The sequence below is a fragment of the Pseudomyrmex gracilis genome, unplaced genomic scaffold (genome assembly GCF_002006095.1).
Source record: "Pseudomyrmex gracilis isolate BER0280 unplaced genomic scaffold, ASM200609v1 scaffold_66, whole genome shotgun sequence".
Classification (NCBI taxonomy): domain Eukaryota; kingdom Metazoa; phylum Arthropoda; class Insecta; order Hymenoptera; family Formicidae; genus Pseudomyrmex; species Pseudomyrmex gracilis.
Window position 1 is genome coordinate 399,038 of NW_018020650.1, and position 17,283 is coordinate 416,320.

The 17,283-nt window shown below is 39.9% G+C and overlaps 1 protein-coding gene across 2 annotated transcripts in view; it reads left to right on the plus strand.

Moving 5' to 3' along the window:
• The window catches only part of LOC109854461 (probable Ras GTPase-activating protein), a 147,428-nt gene that overhangs the window by 28,501 nt on the left and 101,644 nt on the right, over positions 1-17,283 (plus strand). The window contains exons 2-3 of one of the 2 annotated variants that reach the window (XM_020427561.1): positions 3,237-3,353; positions 7,776-7,847. In XM_020427561.1, the coding sequence (XP_020283150.1) occupies positions 3,237-3,353; positions 7,776-7,847 (189 nt within the window). The remainder of the gene's footprint in view (positions 1-3,236; positions 3,354-7,775; positions 7,848-17,283) is intronic. The other variant, XM_020427560.1, reaches the window with a different exon arrangement.

A 17,283-nucleotide genomic window follows, 5' to 3' on the forward strand; every position in this document is an offset into this window, starting at 1 on the left:
AATTCTTCATCTCAACAAATCGAGCACGACGAAATAAGCTTCCACAGGGTTCTCGGATGATCTCCGTACGCAAGAAAGCTAACGAGCTCCTGATAAATTCCGAAACGCGGACGGCGCGCGCAGAACAAACGCGCGCGCACAGAAGTACCAGAAGAGCGGTGATCATTATCTGACTTGCGCGTTCCGGTTGCTTTCTTTCGCGCTGCCAGGATCATATCCCACAACAGGTACATTAATAATTAGAAGCTTTACGACGCGCACCGTCAGCTGGAGGACGAGAGTAATGGCGGCTTTGTTTCGTCCCGAGGGGGTTCTTCTCTCTTCCGCCGCGCCTCTTCCCTCACCTCTCGTCCCGCGTTCTCTTCCTTCTCTCTTGTTCTCTCTGTGATCCGTGTTTCCGTCTCTTCCGCATCTCGACAATCTTCTCTTCTTTCTCTTCCGAGAGAGGATGAAATCTCCTTAGAGATGAGCGCGCGCAAACGCCACGAGAGAAAATAATCGAAGAATGAAAAGGAGTATCTCCTTACGCGCGAACGTTTCTTCAAATTTCTCCGAGACGACAAGCTCTCGCGCGCGCTCTTTGAATTTAACACGAGAACGTTGGCGTCTGTGCTGCATCACCTTGAAAGAGGAGTATTTTCGAGTCAAACGTACCGTTGAACAATTTACGAGCAATATAATCTCAAAGAGATATTTTACAATTCGCGTAATTGAAAAATAAATGACTTCTTTCTCTCTCTTTCTGTCTCAGCTCTTAATATCTTTTTTTATCCGGGAATAATAAATATCTTCAGTTCGCTCGGCGATTCATTGCTGAGTCAGTTTCAGTTTTTGCCGGAGGAACAAAATCCGAGCGCGAATTTATCGGGGCGTTTTACGGTTCCGTGCTTAATTTCTTTTCGTCGGAACTCGCGCGCAATATATAAATTTACAACCGGAGTAGCGACAATTATTTGAGATTGTCTCCTCTTGAAAACCGAGACACAGTTGGATGGATTTGTTCGCGCAATTGTTGCGACTGCTCGTAAAAGCGACGCTCTAATTATGCGACGGAAGTGCTTATGTTCGATTTGTCGGACATGCTTGACCTGGCAGATTCCCGATCGCCGAGCACAATGGGTTAATATAATGGATTCTACTGGCGAACCAAGCGAATGCGACGACGCAAATGTTAAATTGTATCGCGGATATATAATGACGGCGAGAGTTCGTCTCTTTGGAATCAGTTTTTTTAAACAAATATAATAATCTTTAAGTATAACAATTGTCGATAAATTAATGCAATTTTTTTATAAATAATCAATAAATCAACGAAGGAAAACCAACGAAACAGAATCAAATTAATGAAAGTTTCGTTAATTAATTAATGAATTAATTAAGTTTTTCATCAAGATTTGTCTTAACATCGCGGAATTATCATCTTGACTAGTGGGTTACGTCTATCTAGTCTCCTCCTACGTGTCGTATGAGTCAATCTCCTTGTACGGTGAGGAGAAGCGCGTCCGCTTATTCCACACCGGAAATGCAGCGTGGTTAGCTAGTTGATGGTCTTTCCTCATTACAAGCCGCGCCTTACTCTAGCTGTGTGCCCCCCTTTCTTCTTCCTTTCGCGATTCAAATTACTTGAGCTCGGTTTTTCTCGTTAACAAAAACAAAATATTCATGAAATTCTCCGATTCATTTTATACTTTCGATTAGATTCTCTCGTTGCGTAAAAAGAATCCGGTAATTACCAGAGTGTGTGTGTTTCGCTTGCGTTTAATCGCTCGGACGGAAAATTGAAACGATTGTTTATGCTTCTGACGTGTACACATATTTGTGTTTTGTTACGACGCGCGCTTTGTGAACTTTAATCGCAAAATATCTCCGCGAGAGGTTGACGCAATCAGTTTCTGGTTACGTTTGCACAAGCTCGGGTTGTTGTACACATCACAGATAGATTTCCTCCCACCTTTTCCTAAAGTTCGTTCTCTTCTAAATGAGTCTGCACAACGGGGCGCGTTACGAAATTGCGGCGATGCAATACAAACAGCAATACAAAAAAAAAAAGTGCGGTGAAATAAATCGCGGGAATCGTCGGAGTTTGAAGGCAAATTTATCGCGATGATGCAAAACGTGTGTAATTGTGATTTGGAAATTGGCCGCGCTTTCTCTTGTCTCTTTGTTAATGAAACGGCACTTTCCGCGACTATTCTGTCGATGACAGAATCGACGACAATATCGCGCGATTCAATCGACGACAATGCGTCTAGATGTAACCGCTCACGTCGCGCGGATGTATCGGTGCGGTTTGACTAACTGCACATGATGGATCACACACGAGTTGTTAATGATCGTCGCTTTTGTTCGCGAAGTTTATTTCGATGTGCTTGTTCGCGCGCGTAAACGTTTTTTTACGAAGTAACTTCGAATCGACATTCGCGACGCGACATTATTTTTGTTATAAACAAACAAAAATACATTACACGTACAGAACAAAAGACGCTGAAATAAACAACATGCGCGTAAGAAACACCAAATATAACACAGAAATTATCGAACGGTATTCGCCAGTCCGAGAAAAAAATTTAGGTCAAACTCGGGAAAATATCGCAATAGTTTGCCAAAATTCATCTCTTCGTCTCGACTTCGAAAAAAGTAGGTTACGAAAACAAGTCTCTCTCTCTCTCTCTATTCGCATAACTCAACTGAATGCGCACCGTGTGCGGTAAGCAAATGCGGATACGTGTATGTGTACACGACAATTTCCAGCAGATTACGCGCAGTCACCATCTCGACGTAGATGAATGGACCCGGGCGGCGGTGTCTGTATTAAATACCCGTTTCACAATGCGCATCCGCGTCCGCGATACGGATTCGTGCGCGAGATAGAGTTACGGAAGTGTTTCCTCATTTTGTCGACGGTCTTATCTAGTTCCCTGATTACGGCAGCGGTTCTCAAAATCAATCGTTAGGGGAGGGGGGGAGGGATTTTCCTTCTGTTTTAATTTTTGACTCAGGCGCAACAAACACTGCAGGTTTTACTAACCCAACTATATTGTTTACTAATTCCGTTGTCATTACTTTAATGTAAAACATTTTTACACATCTTGTACACAGCAAGATTGTTTGCGGCATATTTATACGCTTGACATTTCACGACTTTCTCGCTCAAGCTGCGCTTCTCTTTGTGCACTCTCTCGCCTTTTATTTCGATTTTACGAGTTAGAAATTGTGAACGCAAATGTCCCATGTAGCGCCGTTATTGCGACGAGTTTCCACGTTGCCGAGAGGAGGATCTCAACAGAGGCACACTTTGGACCCGGAATTATCGTCATTGCGCGAGCACGACAACGATCATCTCTTCACGGAGTGTAAGTGTGCCGCGCAAACTGACATTCAATAAATATTGTGTTGAAAAATTGTGTGCGGGTAAAACAATTCTCTCCACTTCTCGCTCGTTAGACCTCCCGATCGTTTTCCACGTAAACCACTTTTACGCCACTGACCTCAATTTTCCGCCTTCGATTATTCCACTCGGGTCTGTAAATGGTCGAAAACGTTGAGAAAAAAGCTTCTCGTTCCGATCGCGGTCGAATACGTTTGCCGCTGCTGTTTACCCGGAAAGATCTGGAATCGAGCCAGAACGCGATATTTTTATACGCGCTCCGATCGAACGAGCCGGAAACTGCTGCAACGAAAAGCCGCAATATAGAACGAACGATCTATGATCGCCGTTACGAGAGACGACTGAAATTTTGGTGTCGGCGGTGTGGCAAAGCTCACGAACTTTTTGATGGGTCTGTATTGCGGCACAAACTGTGTGACCCATATACAATATTCGCGTACCGTCTCTGCGCGCAGCAGCTAAACGAGAAATTGCAGATGGGACGAACACGCGCTCGCTTCATATTTATTCAACGCGCGACGCGATATTTTAAAATTTGTATTCAATTTGAGGAACGGATTATTGAATTTTTGATGAAAACAAATTTTGATATTGTGTGGAAATACATAATTTTGGATATCGTATAAAATTTGCGGAACTCGCGATACGTGTATATTGAGAAATAATATGTGAAATGAAAGCACATGTGTGTAATTAAACGAAGCGGTTAATGATTTTTGCAAAAGCAATGAAACGCGATTTGCAGAGAGAAGAATGAAATATGCGTTTATTGTTAATTATTATTACACAGTACTTTGTGTTTTTTTTTTACGTAATATCGTAAATCATTCAGTTCTCCATTTACATGCGTTGAGATTTTTCTGCGTAACGAGCTTCGAATTGTTTCGCACGGAGATACACGTGTGGAATGAACACGAATGAAAACGCGCAATCGGCGAAACACACACACACACACACATACACACTGTTCATTCCACACCGCGTTTCTTTCGCGCGGGATTTCCTTAAAGCTTGCCTAAGCGCGCGCGAGATCTCGCGCGCGGATTATGGCACGGGCGGCGGAAGTAGACCGAGCGCGCGCGCGTGGAAATTGGCAGAGAGGCGCGCGGCAGTCTGAATGCTGCTGCTTTCACCGGATTACGCAAAACGCCGGTTGGGCTCGTGTTCCAAGCGCAGCCGCGAGAGAACGCGAAACAATGACCGCGAAGAAACGCGCGAAGAACCAGAGACTTAATTCGCGAAACGAGAAAAATTGTTCGCTCCGGTTTGCCAACCAGAAAAAGAGCAGCCGATGCCGCAATTACAACGAGAGGATATCCCCTTCGGCGCTCTCGAAAAAACGCGCGCGTTCTTTTCACCGTGCGAGTTAATTGCGCGCTAACGTTGAATATAAATGAATTTACTTTGCCTCAACCACCCGGTCGTAGATCGTGCGATCGGACCGTATATATCGCGGAAGGTATTATTGTCGCGAATGAACTATGGGATAAGGGGGATCAAAGGAGTGCGAATTAATTTACTCCCAGTTAATTTTAATCAATATCGATGAATTATTAGCGAGTCGTAATTAATTGCTGCGTGTTAGAATCATTGAGAAGAGGATTACCTTCGCGCGATATATTCATTATGTCGAATATAACTTTGGTATTAAACTAGTTTTACGTGATAAAATTTCATTTTATACAGTAGAAGAGAGAGCGAGAGAGAGAGAGAGAGAGCTTCGTGACGTATAAAATTAACGATATTACGCCATTTAGTGGAACAAAAAATATATATCTCGTTACGCACTGCGACCCGGTTTCGTTCTATTAATTTCGTTGTCGTGGCAACGACAGAGGCATCGACTTCGTAGAAAAACACAAAAGCGACGAGATTCGCGTGCGAGCCGAGAACGGATAGACGGTCTTCTTCTCCGGTCTCGGGAGACCTGTGTCAATGCGAACAGGGCGCGCGCGCGTGATTGTGTGTGTGTGACGCAACGAATGTAAAGGGCGGCGATAAATTTTGTAAGAAACAGAGAGACGCGTTGCCGCTCATTCGATCCCGCGTGTTTCGAGCCGTCACATCTCGACTTCTCTCGCCGGTATTCCACAACCGTTGCGCAACGTGAGAATAAGTGTTACCGATTGCCGAGAGATTTCAGATAACATAGAGACGCGCTCGGAAACGTGAAAATTAACGGGCTGTAACAGTTATTCCATTCCAAGCGACGTAATGACGAGAGAGAAGTGACGGCTACACGCGGCGAAATTTGCTTTGGCAGACAATTACGCGATTCTGCGCGGAGACAATAAGAGAGTTAATTGCTCTTTCGGTATTTTTGTAGAAAACCTTTTTCAAATCGAAAAATCGTCGCTTTCTCTTATTCTAAAAAAGTAATTGTTTTATTACGTGATAATTTTCACGATGAGATATGTTAAATTTGCCGCAAGAAAGCCTCGGAACGTCTCCGTTTGTTGTTAAAAAAACCACCGTCGCAACGACACTATCTTATTTGACAAGTGGTAAAAGTAGAAATATGATTATGATTCTTTACAATCTGGTAATCACAAGTAATAAAATTAATGAAAATAATATAATTGATATAAAAAAATAATAAATTACCAAAATTATACAATAATCAAAATAATAAAGTTACAATATAATTTCTCTACAATTAGAAAAAAAAGTGAATATCGATGTCGGAAGAATAAGTGCAATGGTATTTGCAAAATAAATTTCACAATTTGTGCATGTTCGCTCGCACGGTCGTCGATTCGCTCGTGAGAGCTCCAATAAAAAACAGACTCGCGCGAGATAAATCGTCCGTTTACGCGCGCAATGAGCAAAAGTCAAAGGTGATTTAATTACCATCGACCTTATTTATTAGCCGCTACTGTAGGAAACTGAGCGTTGCGTTTCGTGCGGGGAGATATTGTTGCTGCCAAGACAGCCGTGTAACGACCGTACACGTTAATCATCCGCGATGCGCGTCGAATCTTCTTGTTTCTCTTTAAAAATTAACAACGTTAATAAATCGTACGACCGAAATTAATCTCCACGAGTTCGAAACGCGCACGGCAAATGCGCGAGGGGAATATGATAATAATGCAAACTAAGCGGTAATTGCGTGACAGGGTTTCGCGCGTCGTTGCGTCCAAATAATTCGTGGATATTGTTTGACCCGTTGTTGCCACGCAGCTAAATTAATTTTACCGCCCGACCGAAACGATGAACCGTGTTCGATGGAAAATATCCGAGTCGACGAGTGTATTTCCCAGTATGTCTCGTATTTCGCTGAAAAATCGCCGTATCCCGTTTGATACGTGACGTGTAATTGCGGGGTCAGGAGAGAGCTTTTCACCGCTCTGTCACCGCTTGATCTTCGTTAGCGCGATCCGCTGCAAAATGTCGCAAACGAGCGCGGGATTGACCTGACAGATCAACAGATAGCGAGATGATCTTAATTGGTTCACGTAATTCCGCACGTACACATCGTTCGCACGTAAACATTCGCACGAATGCGTCGAGTTGCACTCGCGTCTCGCAATTCGAACATTTGTTTGTGTGTGTGTGTGTGTGTCCTGTCTTGTTACGAAGGGACGTGCGAGAAAATCGTCGTCGATAGTTTCCGATGGGCCGAAGGGTCGAAATTGGTTTAATTGACCGGATTGGACTCGGCCAATGGGACGTCCGGACCGTGGTTCAATAAAAATACTTTCGTTAAGTTTTGTGTGTGTTTCCGGTGTCTGCGGAACACTGTGTGTGCGCGAACTCGGGGGAAGTTCTATCCCTTGCTCCAATCTTTCCGCACGAGCAGAGATAATTTGTCGTGAGGCTGTCTGGAGCAGTGCGTAAACACGAGTGTTCCCTGATTAGAAACATCTGAGACAATTAAGATCCGATGTTTATAAAAGAAACGGAAAATATGTAAAATTAGATTATAGGAAGAATTGAAAGAAGAAATTGTATGTAAAATATTTTGTGACAATTCTGTGTAAAGTCTGTGTGATTGCTGCAAAATTAAGAAATGTATCTCGAAAATGAAATCTGATAACATAAATATATTCGTCCAAACTGATTATAGTTTAATCACATTACTAATTATACAATATATTATAATTATTTAAAATTTATTATACGTTATACAATACAATATATTATAAATTATATCACAACATGTTACACAATTATTTAACATACGTTGATATTTTGCCGGAGATGCGACATAAATAATTTACCGAGAAACGTCTTTTCTGTGTCTTAGAACAAGAGGTAGTAACGAAGTGTAGTTGTGCAATCGCTTCGACCACATGTTTTTTGTTTGGATTTTTAGATCGACCGATAAACGATCATTAATCATTGAAAAAGTTTCTGATAAATATCTTCTGCTTCTTTTCTGTTACAGGTGAGTTCAAGTCACAGTCTTTGCCGAGAGAATTTCCACCGCAAATAATAGTGGAGCACGTTGACGATGAAGGTAAAAAAAAAAAATCTTAGTTATAATCAGTCTGCGAAGTTAATTAGTTCGTTAATATCAATTTTACAATCAGGCGTGCCTTACCAGGCCGCTTCCTGGGAATGTTAATTACAAATGCGATTGTTCCGCGAGAAATAACGCCGCCTCGTTCGCGTCGACGATCGTGGAAAGATCCGAAGGATTCAATACGGCGCGATTCAAATGCGCACTTTACTGCGATTGTCCGTTGCATTGAAAGGTAGATCGTTGCGGTTTTCGCCTTAATTAAGAACGGGAGAATTAAACGCGAATGTGCGCGGTGATCTAACGGCGATTTCGTTGACACGAAGAAATTATATAAAGTAAGCTCTTATATTTTCTATTTTTTTAGCAAAAAACATATGACAGTCCTATACTAGGAACAGCGTGTGTAAATAATCACAATCGATTTTATCGATCTTGATTGTTGCCGCTTTTATCTCGATGCTGATTGGATGTTTCTCGGATGTGTTCCGCGATTTATGTCGTACAAATCAAAAGGTAGTGCTCTTTTTACGCGAAATTTATAAAATTAATCAATAAGAACGATATCTTTGAGTCAAAAGAATAGAGTCGAAATGTGGATATAAAAAACGTCAAAATATAAAAAACAATAGTCAGTAATATAAGATAGAAAGTCAATAAAACTCTGAAAAATGTAATAAATAAATAGATAAATAAATAACTAAAGAATAAAAATAAAACTTAACTACATAAATAAAACATTTTATTTTAACTGTAAGATTAAAAACCGGATTGAAATGTTACATTACTCGCCAATAGACAAAAAAATGGAACAAAGCATGACCGTCTTACAAACCATATATTACACATATGAGAAATGTCAAAAATAACGTATAAAAATAAAACTCGAAAATTAGAAAAAGAGAGAGGAGAGGAAAAACAACACGTGTCTAAAGTCATGTTACTTTAGTCACGTGTCTTTAAAAGACGTAACTAAAATAAAGTCACGTGACAGTGAGAAGAGGAAAAACACCACGTTACCAAAGTCACGTGACTTTAAAGATGTGACAAAAGTGAAGTCACGTGTTGTTTTTTCACTCCTTCCTCTCACTATTTTTTTATTTTGATTTTCATGCGTTATTTCTGACATCTCTCATATGTGTATTATATATGGTTTGCAAGATGTACATAGTACTAGTTGTCATCGCGGTGACAGGTTTCAGGTGTTCACTGACACAACACGTTAAAATAAAAACAATAATAATAGCATGCGCCTAGCGCGCGCCTGTGTTGTGCTAGTAAAAAATAAAAAAGTGCGTGTAATTTTCTACGGCAATATGCAATATTATTATTTTTATTACTGTGTTAGAAAAATTTTCCATTTGGAAAGTTATTCGATTCTGAATGCGAACATCGGAAATGTTTTCCAGCGTTATACAAGTTTTGGCAATTCGAACTGTTTTTGTTACTCGTGCACGTAACACCGTTTTATGTAACGATCCCGATTTAATCCGCTGTTCTTCATTTCGCGCATTATCGTGCTGATCGCACAAGTCGCTGCCAATTTTTCAAACCGAATAAAAAAATCGAATAAAAAGACTTTATTTGTTCTCATTTTGTCGCGAGGTCGACGCGGTCTATTCGGCGCGAGATCTTTAAAAAGATCAGTCGGCGCAGTTTTGTATTTTCGCTACGTAATTTAACCGTGATAACCTTTGTTTTTGTATCAGCGAGTGACCTTCTCGGTCTGACAAACGCGTTCGTCTCGCGGGAAACATTATGTCTCTTATGTCGCGTTCGTCCGAACACCTTGGTTAATTATTCAAATTGCTCTCCTGAGCACGGCTGTTCGCGTTTCCGGTCGATCCTCGCGTTACGCACACACACGTGTACGCGTTGACACGCACGAACGTGGTGTCGTCACGCAACGAATGCAGCGCGCGTCGCGTCGTTTTTCGTTTTCTTCTCAGGCAAGACCGCAGGTGCATCTCTTCTGTCCTTCGACGCGTTCGTACGCGTCACGTGTCCTCTCATTCCAATCTAATTTTCCTTCTCCCGTATACAAGGCTGTTTCTTCATTTTCCACGATTGTCTCATCGTCTTTCGTAACTCGACTATTTCAAAAAATCACACGCAGACTTGACGTACGTAAGTAATAATCGCGAAAAACATTGCAAATTTATAAAACAGTATTTTGTGCATCACATACAAAATCCGTCAGAATTTCTTCGACAATATATCCAGCAGCATCATCATCTTGTATGGTTAATATTTCACAAAGCAGTAGGTTGCGTGGCCAATTTTTCCTCGGCGCGCGTTATGTATCTAGTGTATATAACGTCCGCTACACGGGGAATTAGTTCCTGGCAAACGGCCCGAGGAAATGCGGGCGCGCGATTTCATTGATAGAAGTTTCAGAGAAACCGAACTTCAACTTCGCGCTCCCCCCCCCCCCTCTCCTCCCGCCGTTTCTCGGGATCATCCGTATAGTAGGAAACGTTTCGTCTGCCGTCAGCGTGTCTCGTTTATTAAAATATTAATATACATCTCAAAAGTAAGTTGGCTATTAAACTCACCGACTGTACAAATGTAATAAATTAGCGAGTTCAATTAGCAAGCTTGAAACTGTGCGATGCAAATGTTTCAATTTTCTTAGATTCTTGCTAATTGAGATAAATTTATGTTAAAATTCAAATTATTATTTATATAAAAAGCGAATTTGCATTTATCGTGTCACAGATTGCGACACGGTACCACGTACTTATGAGAGAAAATGCGCATGTTTTTCTCTCGAACGACGAGACCTTATTTCGGATAATCGTTTCTCCTCAACTGGAGCTTACCGAGAATTCCGCGAGCGTTAAATATGAAAATTATCGTTTCTTCGAGCGACACAGAGAATTAAATTTGCATCGAGAGGTGAACATTTCGATCGCGCAAATACACAGCTCGAGCGCGCGCTGATAGAATTATCGGTACTGCGTACATACGTTCAATCTTCGACGTCATTATCACAAAGCGAAAACCGAATGAGCATTGTTAGACCGTATTTATGACGCGGCATGGCTGAGAGCCAGGTTAATGCGCCAGTGTAATACGCCGTTTTGCGTACACGGCACGTTTATAGGACGCCACGTACATAAGAGACATGTACTGTGTGTGAGCGTGTGTGTGTGTATGTAGGTCGCCCGCGCGCAAATGGGGATTTCGGAAACGGTTATATGCGGGTTCCTCCGCATATCTCATCGCGGCGACCATTAGGAACGATGCTTTCCGCAAGAATTTCCGATTTTCCGCCCGTGTCGCGTGTCCTCGGAGAATTCTATCTTTCCGCTCGTGCCGATACGTTTTCGCCGAAAGCTCCGATAATTACCGCGGGTGGTAGATATGTTTTCCCGCAAAAGCTAGTCGTGTTAAATAATGCAGAGGGTTGAATTGAGTCGTGAAAAACTTAGCGCGCGCACTGATCGAGCGATGTTTATTTTATTTTTCGACATTAAAATATTAAATGCGAAATGGAAAAACAATTACTACGCCTCGCGCAAAAGTCGCGGCGCGAGAAGCATCTTGGGAAAAAGACGTTTGCTCAGGTCAAAGTAAAAAGTCATCTCATTATGGCCAACGACGGATCGTTGATAAGTTTCTGGAAAATATTATTCTTCGCCAAAGTACACACAGCCAGATGAATAATTTTAATTCCATGTTTTTTCCAAGTAACGTTTTTTTCACATTTTTATAAAAGATATTAAATATCAAAAATATAAATACACCAACCAAGTAAAAACTGAGTGAATAATTTTAATTTCATGTTTTTTTTTTCAAGTATATCATTTTCTTTCATGCTTACGATGAAAGAAAATGAGATACTTGAAAAAAACATGAAATTAAAATTATTCACTCAGTTTTTACTTGGTTGATGTATTTATATTTTTGATATTTAATATCTTTATGAAAATGTGAAAGAAACGTTAGATCTTAAAGGCTGTTATTATTACTTACTTATTTCTGCTTTAAATGTGAAATTTATATTCACATTTTTGTACACAATTATAAATTCATATTATACGATAAATTTCTCGCCAGTAGTAACAAAAGCGAAAGTTGCGCGCGCGCGTGTAATGTTCATAAAAAAAAAGCATTCGAAGAGTTCTCTCGCAACTTGAATATCTTCTGTTTTTTCCCCCGAACACGCATGTAGCAGACATTCCACGGAAAACTATCTAATTGTAAGTGAAAAGTTTAAGCGCGCGCACGTTCCGTGGGAAAAAGCACGCGGTGATGATCACGCATGCAAAAACATATTTTCGCGAGATCCGATTATGTGGCCGGTTGTTTGCTGCATCACGACGATAAAGAGATCGGGAAAAGTAATCTCCGGAAATTGGCGAAGTTGCGCGCGAACGAACGTTCTTCCATCCTGCTCCCATTTATCAAGACGTATTGCGGCGGAGTTGAGGGACGGACTGCGTTCCATTTACGAGCAGCGATCTTTTCCCTTCGAATCAGAAGTTTGCGGACAGACTGATGACTAATGTGTACGAGTCTCTGATATTGCGTTGGACCGGAATCGGTCCGTGAAATTATTCTTCGAACTAATTTCCTAAATTGCAATGTTTTATTCATTTCTTTTAATTAAAAAAAAAAACACTTCTTTGATGCTCGATTTGTCGAGCTTTTACGTTCACATTGTTATAAATTAATTTTTTCAATAAAATGATTTCTTCATATTATTGAAAAAATTATTTTATATAACAAATATTTGATAATATAATAATAATAAACAGAGATGTAGAGGAAAGTTCTCTTCGGGTTTTCAGATTGAAAAATTGTTTAAATTTGAGGTCAATTGGGTTTGTTGAACCAGTGTGCAGGTTGTTCTGCAATAAATTAATACACGTTGTGTAGCTGTCCCAAACGTTTCGATTTTTATTTTAAATCTTCATCAGTGGGAACTAAAGTAGTATAAACAAAATTACGCATATAAATAAGTACGCTTACAATATTGAGTGGTACGCATATAAATAAGTACGTTTACAATATTAAGTGGTAACTAATAAACAAAATTACATACTTTGTAATGTCACATCCCACTCAGTACGAACGATAGTACACTGTCTAGAGCATCGTCAATACTGAGCTAGGAAATGACATCCGTGTCATATAAGTTATTTGTTTGAGATGTTATCGATTATCGTTATGTAAGTATCGTGCAGCAGCTTTGTGTCAGTCATTTTATTAAAGCTGTTTTTGTGTAATTTAATTTGTAATATTTCGGATGTTAGTCGCTTGATGTAATTCGGTTCTTTATCTAAAATGCGGACGGTGTCCACTCGAAATCGTGTTCAGTATGCAAAAAATGTTCGCTTAATACAAAGAGTTCTGATTATGATTTTTGATATAATTTTTATGTTCTTTGAGTCTGATATTTAATTGACGTTTTGTTTGTCTTATGTAGTTAGAATCACATGAGCTGCAAGATATCTGGTAGATTACAATTTTTTGTTGGTGGTGAGGGATTGGATTTTTATGTGTTTTAATGAATTTGTTCAGTTGATTTTAATTGCGGTACGATAGTCTGGTGTTAGGGATATATTTGAATTGAATATATTGTGGGTATGATGGCTTAAATTAGAAATGTATGGTAACTACACGATATTTCGTGGATTCATCATCGTCTGGTAAGTTTTTATGTTTTTTATTTAATTTAGTGTTGAAGAGTTTTTTAAGTCTATTGTCGATAATAATAATAAGTCCTTAAATAAAATCTCAATTAATAAGTAAGTCTATGAGAGCTATAGTCTACAGTTGATAGTGATGAAAAAACAATGAAATAATGCTGCTAAGTTTATTGGAACGTTTCGATCTTCTTTATTGTGATCATCTTCAGCCAACTTAGTAATCAAATAAATCCTACCAGAAAAAGCGTGTGTAAATAATCACAATCGATACTTTCGATATTGATTATTGCCACTTTTATCACGACGCTGATTGGACGTTTCTCGAGAATGTGTTTCTCAATTCATATCGTACAAATCAAGATGCACGGTAATGTTCTTATACGCGAAATTCATGCGATTGAGAAGTAAAGAGATTTCCATGGAGTGATATCTCAACGACTGAACAGATCACTTTTGTTTTAGTCTCAATCGCTTCAGAAAAAAACACTGAAAAAAAAGTATCCTTGCGTTTTTTAAAGTCACGTGACAGGGAGAAAAGGAAAAACAACACGTGACTGTATTTTAGTCACGTGTTTTTAAAAACGTGACTAAAATAAAATCACGTGACAAGGAAGAGTGGAAAAACAACACGTAACTACAGTCACGTGACTTTACTTTAGTCAGGTTTTTAAAGACACGTGACTAAACGTCACGTGACGTTTTTCCACTCTTTCTTCTTACTATTTATCGAGTGTGATTTTCATGCGTTATTTCTGACATCTTTATCATATGTACATCATATGAATTATATGGTTTGTAAGACGTATATACTAGCTGTCATTGCGGTGACAGATTGTATTTATTGATACAACACGTTAAAATAAAAATAATAATAATGTGCGCGTAGCGCGCGCTTGTGTTGTGCTAGTATAATAAAAAGATATTGTGACCGCATGTCAGTAAACAGAGAGAGTCAGTAAAAGTAAAAGATAGCAATGTGTTTCAATGACATTGCAATCATTTATTGTTTTTTTTACTCTTACTCTCTTCGTTCACTGACATGCGGTCACAATATCTTTTTACTATATATATTTGATTACTGAGATTGGCTGAGGACGATCACAATAAAGAGAATCGAAACGTTCCAATACACTTAGCAGCATTGTCTCGTTGTTTGTTCACCACCACCAACTGTGGACTACAGCTCACAGACTTATTTATTATAACAAATATATATTACAAATACAACTCTAATTTATGTAACATTTTTAAATGACAGAAACAATCATTAAAAGTGGTTTCACATTTTTTAAACAAAAGTGAACAAATATATCAATAACAATAAATGGCATCGAATATTAAATATCAAAAATGAACAAAATGGAAAACGGCACAGATGTGACGTGTGTTAGTCAGACGACAGTAAAGATTTTCAAGCCTTTCTCGCGTATATATTCACGGAACAACGGGAGTCTGGGCGACACTCTCCGCAGCATCCGCGCGCTAAAAATAATTCGTTCTCTCTCTTCGTAACCGTGGCACTGGTTCGCTCACGTGTTCGCAGACGCGTCTGCTCACATCGCGAAGAGAGGCGTGCGAGAGACGAGAAAAAGAAGAACCGTAAAGTAATACGGGGGATGTGAAGTCGGTTGGTAGGTAAAGTGCACGCTGTGCCGATCCATGCGGGTTCGATGATAAACGACGTTCCTTCGTACGTTCAAGCCGTAAGCGCGTCTCACGTGAAACACACGCATTGCTTTAAAATAACAAGAGTAAAGTATATTTCTCGGAGAGAGAAAGATGAAGAAAGAAAGAGAGAGAAAGAAACGCGTTTCAATATCTTTTTCTACGTATAGTAGATCTTGAAAATTGAAATCGCGCGAGTACAAAAAAAAAGTAGTTTAATAAAGCGCACACGCGTTCATGAAAATTGGATGTAGAACGCGCGATTATAACATTTGCGAGATTTATGCAATTAATTATACGGTAATGCGTAACGCACTACGGGCGAATATACATAATACGCACTATATGCAAATTTCATCCATTTATCGTCGAATATTCAATAATGAGTACGAATATGTAACAATAATCAAGAGATCAAAGTAATTGCTTCATATCTTTTTTTTTTATGTGTACCGTTTTTCCATACTTTACCGCGCGGAGATAATTGTTTTGCCCCTTTCACGATAATTAAACGCACAGAGAGATGCCCGGCGGTTTATACGGCAAAGTATCGACGTACAGGTGCGCGCTCGCGAATTAACGATAAGCGCGACGCGATCGGGCAATCATAATTGTATCTCGCACGCAGCTGCATACACGAAGAGAAATTGGCTGTGTGTCGGGGAGTAGAGAAATTGTCGCGATCGCTATCGATACCCGTTCGAGAAATCGGCTGTAGGTCAAAGGTCAGCAGTGGCGCGCGGTCAAAACCGCCGGGCGGCATAAAAAAAAGGAGAGAAATTGTGTCGACCAAAATAAATCAGATTTTCTCTCTCGATGCAAATTGCATCGCCGTGACGTGTCCCTAATGCATTTTAATTACCGTGTCAGTGTTGCGAGTGAAGTGCTCGCTCGTAAACGTTAATCAGCATCGTAGGAGAAAATCTACTTCGTGACGTGAAATTTATATACTGTATATATCGATTTTTGTTGTAAAGATCTGACCTTTGTTTTTTTTTCGCGATATCATTAACAGGAGCGCGACTTTTCGTTCGTCTAGCGACATTGATTCGCTTTCGCTGCGTCTCGAAATTAGTTTCGGTACAAACCGGTTGCGATGTTCGCCGCCACCGCGTCGTCGTCGTCGGCCGACTTGCACTTTCGCACGATGCCACCTTCTCGTGTGCCGTCTCAGTGAAAATTACACCGATCTGACCTATACGCTCGCGGCCGATGTACGATTTTTCGCCGCCCGTAGATCGCACGTGAGATACGATAGGAAAGATTAATTCGAGAGAAACGCGCAATATAAATCAAACAATAAAAGACGTACACACACATGTTATTTATATACCTGCGGCAATTATAAATGGTGATTAATTATATTTAATTTTTAATATCGATGCGCGCGCGCAAATGTGTGTTGCGCGAAAAGTGACGAAGAAAACGATCGTTGTGACGATTTATAATAATGCGTGTATTTAGCAACTTAACAATCTTTGTTTCACGCTGGTGGAGATTAGGCGGTAACATGAAAGTTAAGTGACATTTACTAATCTTCGTATTTGGCGGATTTTCCTCAGAGAGGGAAAAGTTGTATTGTACGATCATTTGTCGCGCGTAAGAATCTTTGTGAACATTCTATGGGGTCCCACGACTCCAACCGAGAAGCGCACGTGTCAACTGCACTGGCTCGTTTCTTCTTTTTCTCTCATTGTTGCTTTTTTCTGTTGCGCCCCTTTGTGTGTCGTGCAGTTTATCTTTCTTCCTCCCCATCGACGTGTTTCCCATATTCCTCATTTCGAGCTAGACAACTTGTCGCTGTTTCACAGTTCCGGTATCTTTCTAGACCTTTTCGTTTGAGGATTTACGGTGTGTTTATTCAAGTGTTCTGAGCGCTGCAAACTGCCAATTTACCTCAAACACAGTAAATTGACACGTATGTGCTCGAAAAGAAAAGAGAGAAATAAAACAAGATTATTAATCAATGTGATCCTACATAAATAGTTTTTTTATTATTTATCTTTTCTTTTAGAAAAATAGATATAATAGATTAAATATATATTATATATTTAATATAAATATAAAACAAGATTAATTAATAATTGTGATTCAATAAATATTTTTTTTAT